The sequence below is a fragment of the Mus pahari genome, chromosome 23 (assembly GCF_900095145.1).
Source record: "Mus pahari chromosome 23, PAHARI_EIJ_v1.1, whole genome shotgun sequence".
NCBI classification, from domain to species: domain Eukaryota; kingdom Metazoa; phylum Chordata; class Mammalia; order Rodentia; family Muridae; genus Mus; species Mus pahari.
Genome location: NC_034612.1, coordinates 3,880,405 through 3,890,928, shown reverse-complemented (window position 1 = coordinate 3,890,928; position 10,524 = coordinate 3,880,405). Strand labels below are relative to the sequence as shown.

The following is a 10,524-nucleotide window of genomic DNA, read 5'->3' as shown; positions in this document are numbered from 1 at the left end:
CATGGTGGCTCACAACCATCCGTAACAAGATCTGACTCCCTCTTCTGGAGTGTCTGAAGACAGCTACAGTGTACTTACATATAATAAATAAATCTAAAAAGAAAGAAAGAAAGAAAAAACAAAACAACAAACAAACAAACAAACAAACAAAAGACTTGCCTTGGTCACAGTGTCTGTTCACAGCAGTGAAACCCTAAGACACACAGTCTGTGTACTGTGTACTGTATACCCCAGTCTATGTACCACATACTCCACTCTCTCTCTGGGGTTAACTGGCCCAGTTATCTCTATGGAGGTACCTTCCCATCAGTATCAAGCTGCCCTGGCTGAGGGCACCACCCCCCTCACCTTCAGGGTGGGCTCCAGTTTACAGCATCTCTTCCAAATGGTATTGTGGTCACAGATGCTGTTTAACTCATTCCAGTTCCCCAGCTGGAATATTCCTCCGAGTGTAACTGTCTTGGAACTATATAAAAATAAAGAGGGCTTAGGAAAACGAAGTCCTGCAGGGAGAGGTGTCTCCCTCTCCTTCTCCCTCACTATCGCATCCTCCGAGTCACCCACTCCCATCAGCATTGCCGCTCCTGCTAAACACTCCCCACTCATAGCCCACTGAGGTCCCCCATTGAGGTCTTCATCACACACACACAGCCCCCGCACCCCCCCCAAGTCACTATGCCCAGCATCACCATCACTGGCATCACCATCATCACCAGTACCACCATTTCCATCAACGCCTCGCTACCACCAGCAATGTCATCGACACCGATCCTGTCACCGTCTCTACCACCAAAGCAACATCACCACGGCTTTGTCATCTCCACCATGCCAATAAAATCACCACCAAGGCAGCCAGCACACCGCCGCACCGCCGCACCACCACACCGCCCATCACTGACCCTGAAACCATCATCTCCACCACGCTAGAACCACGATTGGTCTTCATCAACAGCGGATGCTGTTCCCACTCCACCGCCACTGATGAGTTGATCTCCTTGACTTTGTACTCAAGCACCCCCATGCCTGTCAACAGCCCCTTCAGGACTATCCTTCCCCACCGATAACATTGCCACAATGACGTCATTCAGCACCAATAGCCTGCCACACCCTCACGCTGCCACCGCTGCCACCACCGCCATGAGCAATTGCTCTCCCATGCCCTCTACCGACATTCCAACCACTTTTTACGTCAGTGCCTGCATATCCAGGACCTTTGCCCTGACCTTACCACCCCCGCTAGCAGAAGGAACGCTCAGGGTAAAGTCTAATCAGGACGGAATCCCGCCATCCCAGGGATTTCACTGCCTAAGCTTATTTATAAAACCCTGGAAGAAAAACACCAGCCAGGCGGGTGGGATGCCACGACACCATGAAGTCGCCCCTTGTATGAACTTAGATCAGTCAGAGTTTTACCCTGGGATGATGTAGGGGGAGTTGTAGATACCACGGCTGGGATCATGGGTGAGGATGAAGTGTTTAATCCAAGGAGCTTCCACCTGTGAGTGAAGACAGATGCATCTTGTCAGGGAGTGAGGTCAAGGTCAAGGTCAGTGGTTTTACCCTTCCACTTGCTTCCTCAGGGCTCAGCCCTCTTGTGACCCCTCTGACCCAGGACTTCCGGAGGGTCACCTGGCAGCTCCCCATGCTCCCCGGAGTATCCCACGCCCTCACCATATGTCCACAGGGAAACCTGAGCTCAGAGAGCAAGCAGATACCCAAGGAACACACACCCCTGCACACCTACAAACACACGCGTGCACGTCCGTCCGTATATGCATATGGCCACACCCATCAGTGTGCCCGCAGAGGACAAGCGTGTACATGTACATCCTCCCATATAGCACGAGAGGCATAGGACAATGGTGACACCCACAGGCTGGCTCAACTGGGTTCTAACCCTCGGCTCACTGTTTTCTGCTGTGCATCCTTGCATGTGTTGTTTGACATCTCTGTGCTTCGGTTAAGATGGCGATGTGATATGATAAGACCATCTCAAAGGGCTGTGCTACAGACTAACCGATCGACTCAAAAAAGGTGTTTAGGTGCTCACCTGGCCCTTGATAAGTTCCTCATAAAGGTTCTGGTTTTTTATAACTCAAGGCTCTGCTATGGCTCCTACATGGGGGAAAAGGTCCCTATATGCACTTTGCACAAAATCCTAGCACACCGGGGCAGGGGGTAGGCTGGTCCTTATTTCTTCAGTAAGTCCCTTCCTCAAAGTCTGCAGTCACTCCATCAACATGGACCCTGCGGTTCCAGCTTTGGAGCGGCAGAAGCAGACCGGGCAAGTTCTCCATGAACCACAGAGTCTCCTCACCTGGATGATCTGGCCCCGGCCTGGCTGCAGGGAGGCATCTGCTTGCAGGGCCCCGGCCCACACCCCAGTGCAGTTGATAATCACATCCACGCCATCTCTTGCCACCTGGCAATAACAACAGGTCAGGGACAGGAAGGGGCAAGGACTATGCCGTGGCCTCTCCTCTCCGTCCTCCAGCCTCGTACATCAGGGCTGCCTGCTCCCTGGGGAACTGGGTTGAGGTGTGCCAGTGTGGATCGATGACCCTGGTTCCAAATCTCCTCACTACCTTTCACTTGCTTTCTGACCACAGAAATGCTCAGCTGCTCTCATTTGATAATTCTTCATCTTCTCCTCTTCTTCCTCTTCTCCCTCCTCCTCTTCCTCCTCCTTCCCCTCCTCTTCTTCCTCCTCTTCCTCCTCCTTTTCTTCCCCTTCCTTCTCCCCTTCCTCTTCCTCCTCCTCTTCCTCCTCTTCTTCCTCTTCCTCTTCCTCTTCCTCCTCCCTCCTCCTCTTCTTCTATTTTGTTTTTTCAAGACAGAGTTTCTCTGTATAGCCCTGGCTGTCCTGGAACTCACTTTGTAGACCAGGCTGACCTCAAACTCAGAGATCCATTTGCCTCTGCCTCCCGAGTGCTGGGATTAAAGGCACGTGCCACCTGTCATCACCTGGCTGACAAAGATTTTCTAGCAAAGCCAATAATGTTCCCAGGCTACCGTAAGGGCTGTGTGACCCTGAGGAGAGGTTGCTGGATAGAAAGTACCGTGAAGGTGAACTTTCCGGATATCTTAAAGAAAAGTTCACATCCAGCCAAGACGGCACCACCGCCCATGAGATCCCTCTTTAGCCTGTCCTCTTGTCTTCTCTCTGCCGGGACACTTGCTTCAACTCTGCTTGTAGCCAGAGTACTTGTCAAGTCAGTCACAGGATGCACCCCCATGCTTCCAGCCCATCCCTGGTGACTCCCCCAAGGCCTTCTTGGACATGTACATTGCTACGTGTGTACCGTCTTAAAGGCACGGAGGAAAACCATCTCAGAATCAACCACAGACCTCAGGTGTCCATCAGCGCTATACCTGACCCCAGCAGCTGGACATGTTACACTTTCCCTGTGCCAAGCATTGCTCTGCATTCTGGGACTAAATGAAACCACAGAGCTGAGCTGTTAGGATATAGTGGCCCTGCCCTCATCACCATGTGGTGATGGTATGCCTGTGGTCTGAGCTGAGTCCCTGGACAACTGCAGAAATATCAGCCCAGATGTCATGGGAAGCATGGAAGGGTCTGAACTGGGGAGTGGAGTAGAACTGACTCCAGGATGAGGTGTCCCCAACTCTAAAACATGTCTGGGAGACAGATATAACCAGTCCCTCTGGCCACTTCGATTCCTTTGTTCCCTTACCATCAATATCAAGGCAGACACCTCCCTCAGAATGCCCAAGTCCTCCTGGGGTTAGAGCCTGGAACAGGCCTACAGGGGTCCTGAGAGTCTAAGAAGGGGGTCTCCCACCCAGCAACAGGGAGCATCTTCCTTCCTCCCTCCTCCATCCCCTCACACCCCCGCCACTCACCTCTTCGAGAGACCCCACCTTCCGATGGATAAGCTTCACTCCCCTCTCCATTAACCTGGGATGAGAAGACACATCAAAACATCCCCAAATTCACTTCTCTGCCACTTCCTCCTAGAGGGCAGCACAGGGGACATTCCCATGGGGACATTAGCTCCACTCGGATACACCAGCTGGACCACTGCTCTGAAAATTACCTCTTTGAAAGCAAGGTCTTCTCTGGCAGCTCCAGTCCATCACTGAGCTGATGGAGAAGGGTCTTCCTAAAGGTCATGGAGTGAGCTGTTCACCGAGACTTTGGGACATAAGACCAGACTCTGTCTCTCATTACAGTCTGTTGTCACCGTGTCGGTTTATATCAAAAGGGATGAACTTTAGGAGACTGGGGGTGGGGAGGCAGAGATGAACCAATGTCAAATGCACCTTTGTCAGAGCATGACACCAGAGTGGGCCCTGGGGGGCATCCATTCCTGTCTTTTAATGTCCCAGAGAAGGGCTCTGTGGATCTGACTCAGTAGTGGCATGCCTTCCCAAGGAATCTGAGGCCCTCGGTTTGATCCTAGACCTGAAAACCCATCAAAAGAACTAGAAAGTAGGACTGGCGAGATGGCTCAATGGGTAAGAGCCCTGCCTGCTCTTCCGAAGATCCTGAGTTCAAATCCCAGCAACCACATGGTGGCTCACAACCATCTGTGATGAGATCTGACCTCCTCTTCTGGTGTGTCAGAAGACAGCTACAGTGTAGTTATGTATAATAATAAATAAATCTTTGGGTTTGAGCGAGCGGAGTTGACCAGAGCAAGCTGGGTTGAGTGGAGGGAGCATAGGTCCTAAAAAGTTCAGTCTCCAACAACCACATGAAGGCTTACAACTACAGCTACAGTGTACTCATCTACATAAAATAAATAAATCTTTTTTTAAAAAACTAGAAAGTATAACAATCGGAAGGGTAACTATGTAATTTCATCATGATAAGACACTTGGAAAGAGGCTGGGGAGATGTCCCAATGTCCCAAGGACAAGAGTAGTAAGTATCAGGGCAGTGTCAGGGTAATGGTTTGCTGTGTTACAATTCCCTCAGGTTTGTAACATTGTCTCCTGGAAGCAGTGGGGACGCTCCTGAGATACACAAAGTAACAAACTTTACATGTCCCGGAACACACGAGATTCATTAGACGCCTCCCCAAGGTTAGGCAAGCAATGGCCAGCTGAGCAGCCCAGGGGAGATTCTCCCATTGTGCAGCTGTGCAGAGAGAGCAGGGAGCTCCGGGGTTACAGCTCACACCTGCATTGGGATTTTTTTTTTTTTTTGATACAACGGCCACTGAGTCATCTGGACTCCTGTAACTGACCCCTTACCCATACTCCTGTTGCTAACTCAGTAAATTCATTGACTCACCAAGTTGGAGTTCAATGTAACAATCGCTTTAGTCCATTGTGGGTTTCCCGTGTGGCATGAGTAGTCATGTATGTGTGTCCCCAGAGGTCTCACACACACGGTTCCCAAGATTGGCTGATAGCTACACTCACCCAGAGAATGTATTGACATATAAAATTCTGAACCTACTAGACATGAGACTCTCCATCAATCCCCACACCTGAGAAGCAGGGATAGTGGATCTCTGTGAGTTCCAGGACAGCCAGGGCTATGTAGTCTCAAAAAGACAAAGACAAAGACAAAGAAAAAAAAAAATCTGATCCCTCGCCCTGCGGGTTCTGATTCAGTAAATACAGAATAGAATCCTGAGGGCCATATTTTACAAAGTCTTTCCAGACCTACAAGAGTCTCCGTTCGTTTCAGAGGTTTTAAAAAATCTTTACAAGATATAGGGAATGTATAAAGTCTCCTTTAATATAAATGCATGCGATCCCCAAGCTAATGTTCGCTAATGGGGAACGCTACAAGATCTATATATTAAAACATCAGCGGTAAGACAGGGACATCCGTTCTTGCCTGCATCACTTAACATTGTTCTAGGGATGCTGGTAAGAGCAGTTAGACAAGAAAAAGGGAAAGGGAGAGAAATGTTTTAAAGAAAATGTATGCAAACCATGTAAATAGATCTAGAAGAGCATTTCAATCCATTTTAAACTATTGTATGAGCATGAAGTATAACAACCGAAATCTGGGTTGATGCTCTGCGGGACACAGAACCATGGCTTCAGCCCACGGTGGTGATCAGGACCAGAGACAGCTCCCACTCCACACCCCAAGGTCACCTTCAGCTTGGAGTTTGTCTCCTACTCTCTCACTCCTTGGTCCCTGGGGCTTTTCCTTCTCAAAGGAAGTTTAAGGTCTTACCTCTCAATCAGCCATGGCAGGTAGCTCTTCCCCTCTAGAAGGAGGCTTGTGTTGAACCAGCCATAGCTAGAGTCAGAGAGGGTAAAGTGGTCAGAGTCTGCCTGTTTGAAGGTTGGCTTGGTGTTATTCTGACTGCCCAAAAATGGATAGAGCTGAGCCCCTAGGCGGCATTTGTGGGGTAACAGTGAGGGTTCGGCTCAATGCAAGGAAAAATTTCCTATCAAACCATGGCATCCTGGGATATGCAAGTAGATGTGAGGTTTGAGGATTGGGGTCAAGTGAGGAGCTCTGGGAAGTCACTCAGCCTCTCTGAAGTTCCGTTTCCTCATCTGAGAGAGTGGTTTAACAACATGGAGGGCTTTGGTTTAAATGTTGAACATCCCTCAGGGGCCATAGGCTCAGATTCGGTCTCTGAGGTGGTAGCCTAGAGAGCTGATGAGATGAGAAGGTGAGTCTCAGGGAATAATCCTTAAACCAACAAGTGCTTCCTTCCAAGGCCACAGTGGGAGCCCCATTGCCCCTTCTCATGGCTCGATTGTGATACGAGCTGCTGTGGCAAACACCACATGAGCTAGAACAAGCCCTTCCTCATAGATAACATGTGTCAAGTGTGCAAAGCTGGTTGGCATTTCATCCCAAAGCCCAGTGCACCTAGAACCCCAGGAAGGGGCTGGACATCAGAAGCACAGGGTACCGGGGGATCCAGGACAGAGATGGGGTGGGAGATTGGAGCTCCTGATCTTGCCGTCTTCTACACAGTTCTGTCTGAATTGTCATGCCCCAGTGTCTTTGCCCATGACAGGTGTTAAGTCTCAGACCCTGGCGTGAATGGACCTGGCCTCCAGGTTCCCCCAGCATCCCTGATTCCCTACCTGTTACAGGGTATGGCTTCTATACCCCATCCCGTACCCTGAACTCTCAGCCCAGGGGTCTGGCCTGCTCTTCTCTATGTAATCCAACCATTTTGGCTATTCACCCCTTCTATACCTTGGGTCTCCTGGCTGCTGTACCTGGTCCCCCCTCTCCATTTTCTCTCCCCCTCTCCTCCCCCCAACTCCTCACAGGGCCCAGCTCCTTTTGGTCATGTCCACTCTGGACTCTCCCGGTTGTGTCTGCCCCTGGCTATGCTAGCGCATGCATCTATAATAAACCTTCTCCTCCACCACACCTAGGAACAGCCATGGTGTTTCCTTTTTCTTCCTTTCACTTGACAGGAATCTTACCCATAATCAGGGAACATGTCCATCTCTCTGGGGGTCAGCTTCCGGAATCCCAGGACTGTGTTTTTCCAGAAAGGGTCCTGAGGAGGAAGCAGAGATGGGCTCACAGGGGCAGGTGGACTGGGTTATCGGAAGGACACTCAGACGATGCTGGCTTGTGGCAGACACTGCTTGAAGCCTTTGTTTCTCTGGCTCTGTTGTTTCACCTTCCCACCCAGTCACTGGGGTGGGTGCTGTGCATCCTTACAGACAGGCCTGAGAGAGGCCAAGTCATTTATCTGAATCTTATGGCTAGGAGGGAGAGCTGAGATCCGAACTCACACAGTCAGCCTCAAGTCCTCTCACTTATCATCAGAGTATGACCAGGAGTAGGGTAGAGACAGCCGTCTCAGTCGACCTGAGGCTGGGCGTAGCTCCGTGGCAAGATACTTGCCTAGGACACACAAAGACCTGACCCTCAATGCCACCAAAATAAATGGATGATAGATAGATAGACAGACAGATAGATAGATAGATAGATAGATAGATAGATAATATATAGATAGATAGATAGATAGATAGATAGATAGATAGATAGATAGATAGATAATAGATTGATAGAGGGGCTGGTGAGATGGCTCAGTGGGTAAGAGCACCCGACTGCTCTTCCGAAGGTCCNGAGTTCAAATCCCAGCAACCACATGGTGGCTCACAACCACCCGTAACAAGACCTGACGCCCTCTTCTGGAGTGTCTGAAGACAACTACAGTGTACTTACATATAATAAATAAATAAATCTTAAAAAAAATAGATTGATAGATAGATAGATAGATAGATAATATATAGATAGATAGATAGATAGATAGATAGATAGATAGATAGATAATAGATAGATAGATAGATAGATAGATAGATAGATAGATAGATAGATAATAGATAAACTAATCTGGACCCTTAAGTCTATGACCTCTGAGTAGTCCTCTAGCTCAGAACCCCAGCTCTGTCTGCGTCCTGTTAGGTCCAAATCCTCCATCCAGACAGCAGTGCCAGTAACATTGTCCTAAATAGAAGGACTTAGGCAGGGTAAACAGAAGGATTGCTGTGGGGTATACAAGCCCAAAGGTGGGCTTCTGTTCATCCAACAAGCAGAATAGGAACCACCCTTAGTCCTCCAAGAGAGTCTCTTAACCTTCCCTCATGGGTCAATTATCTTGGGGTTCCAGTCAGTCTAGACAATCTCTCGCCGTTCTCTGTGTCTCCCACTACCCCTCCCACCCACCCCCGCATGGATAGCCTGGGTGACTTAGTCCCCAATAAGCCTTTCTTTCTACCCACGGAATGGTCTCATTCTGTAGTTTCTCTGTACCATGGCTTATGTGCCCCGTGGCTCACCGGAACTTCATGTTGGAAGAGGTTGTAGCCTGAAATTAGGGCCAGGCCCATCTTTTCAGCGTTTGGAGAATGGAGGCAGCTCAGCAGGTAGTCAAAGGTTTGCTGGTTCCACTCCCTGGAAGTGTAAGAGACAGCACACTTGAGTCTGGTCCACCAATTACTCTAAAACCTGAGTTTACATCAAGGAATTAAAGTCTTCTTAGCTGCCTGCCTTGTAAGACCTTATGTAAATGTATTCACACACACACACACATACACACACACATACACACACACATACACATATACACACATTCACACATACACACACATACACATACACGTATACACACACACATACACATACACACACATACACACACACATTCACACACACACACACACACACACACGTGTGCGCGTGCGCGCGTGTGCGCGTGTGTGCCCAGTAAAACCTTAGTTACACAAAGACTCCCTGCTGTTTCTAAGGCGTTGATGACCTGAAGCTGAGACCCTCACCTACCTCCTTTGCTTCAGACTACTCAATTAAATCCTACCACTCGGCAGAGGTAGACAGATCTCTGTGAGTTCGAGACCAGCCTGGCCTATAGAGTGGGTTCCAGGACAGCCAAGACTGATCCGAGAAACCCTGTCTCGAGAAAATAAAACAGAGTAGCGTCAGACCCCAGTCAATGGGGAAAGAGACAGTCGCCGTCTGAGTTAGGACAACAGCCAAATGCTTCCTGTCCCTGGGTGTTTGTTCTTCTGAGTACAATTTCTTAAGAATTATTTTACTTATATATGAGTACACTGTAGCTGTCTTAAGATACACAAGAAGAAGCTGGACAGTGGTGGCGCACACCTTTAATCCTAGCCCTTGGGAGGCGGAGGCAGGCGGATCTTTGAGTTCGAGGCCAGCCTGGTCTACAGAGTGAGTTCCAGGACAGCCAGTACTACACAGAGAATCCCTGTATCAAAACAAACAAACAAACAAACAAACAAAAAAAGATACACAAGAAGAAGTCAACAGATTCCATTACAGATGGTTGTGAGCCACCATGTGGCTGCTGGGAATTGAATTCAGGACCTCAGGAAGAGCGGTCAGTGCTCTTAGCTCCCACCCCCTCTACCCAAAAGCTCTAGAACACAAGGCAAGCCAGGTCAAGGCTTCCACTAGGGTAAAGACTGTGGTGAGAGGCTCCCTCTGTGGGCCCCCACATTGCCCCACGGAACCCCCACTCACGCCTCCTGAGGGTTGCTGGGGTCGGAGAGATAAGGCTGCCAGAAGCCCGCGGCCACGTCGCTTGTGGTGAGCGGGGTGAAGCGATCTGCATAGATCTTCATGTGCAGTGGCTGTGTTGGGTGGTAACGCTCGTGAATGCAGAGGGCTGTGGAGAGCCCAATGACTCCGGCTCCAATCACGGCCACGCGCATCACACCAACCTGTAAGACAGAAGACGGAGGGTCCCAGTCATCACCACCATCACCCTGGGCTCCTGGCGGCTTAGGGAGCACCATACCCTGCCAAGTCCCTTTCACTGGTGACATCAGGAGCCCAAGATTCTAGCATGTAAGAGGCAGTCATCTGATTCTTTTTCAAGGTCGATTTCACTTTTTTGCTTTGTTTTGTTTTAGTGTTTTTTTTTTTCCAAGACAGGGTTTCTCTGTGTATCCCTGGCTATCCTGGAATTCACTTTGTAGACCAGGCTGGCCTCGAACTCAGAAATCCGCCTGCCTCTGCCTCCCAAGTGCTGGGTCTAAAGACATGTGCCGCCACTGCCCAGCTAC

At 49.6% G+C, this 10,524-nt stretch overlaps 1 protein-coding gene across 1 annotated transcript in view; it reads right to left on the bottom strand.

The window, feature by feature from the left end:
• Nucleotides 1-10,524, bottom strand: part of Dao (D-amino acid oxidase) — a 25,627-nt gene that overhangs the window by 3,889 nt on the left and 11,214 nt on the right. The window contains exons 2-9 of the mRNA XM_021186929.2: nt 9,980-10,179; nt 8,758-8,872; nt 7,390-7,466; nt 6,167-6,232; nt 3,868-3,922; nt 2,318-2,422; nt 1,414-1,496; nt 349-466 (exon numbers count right to left, since the gene is read on the bottom strand). Of these exons, the coding sequence (XP_021042588.1) occupies nt 349-466; nt 1,414-1,496; nt 2,318-2,422; nt 3,868-3,922; nt 6,167-6,232; nt 7,390-7,466; nt 8,758-8,872; nt 9,980-10,170 (810 nt within the window). The 5' untranslated portion in view covers nt 10,171-10,179. The remainder of the gene's footprint in view (nt 1-348; nt 467-1,413; nt 1,497-2,317; nt 2,423-3,867; nt 3,923-6,166; nt 6,233-7,389; nt 7,467-8,757; nt 8,873-9,979; nt 10,180-10,524) is intronic.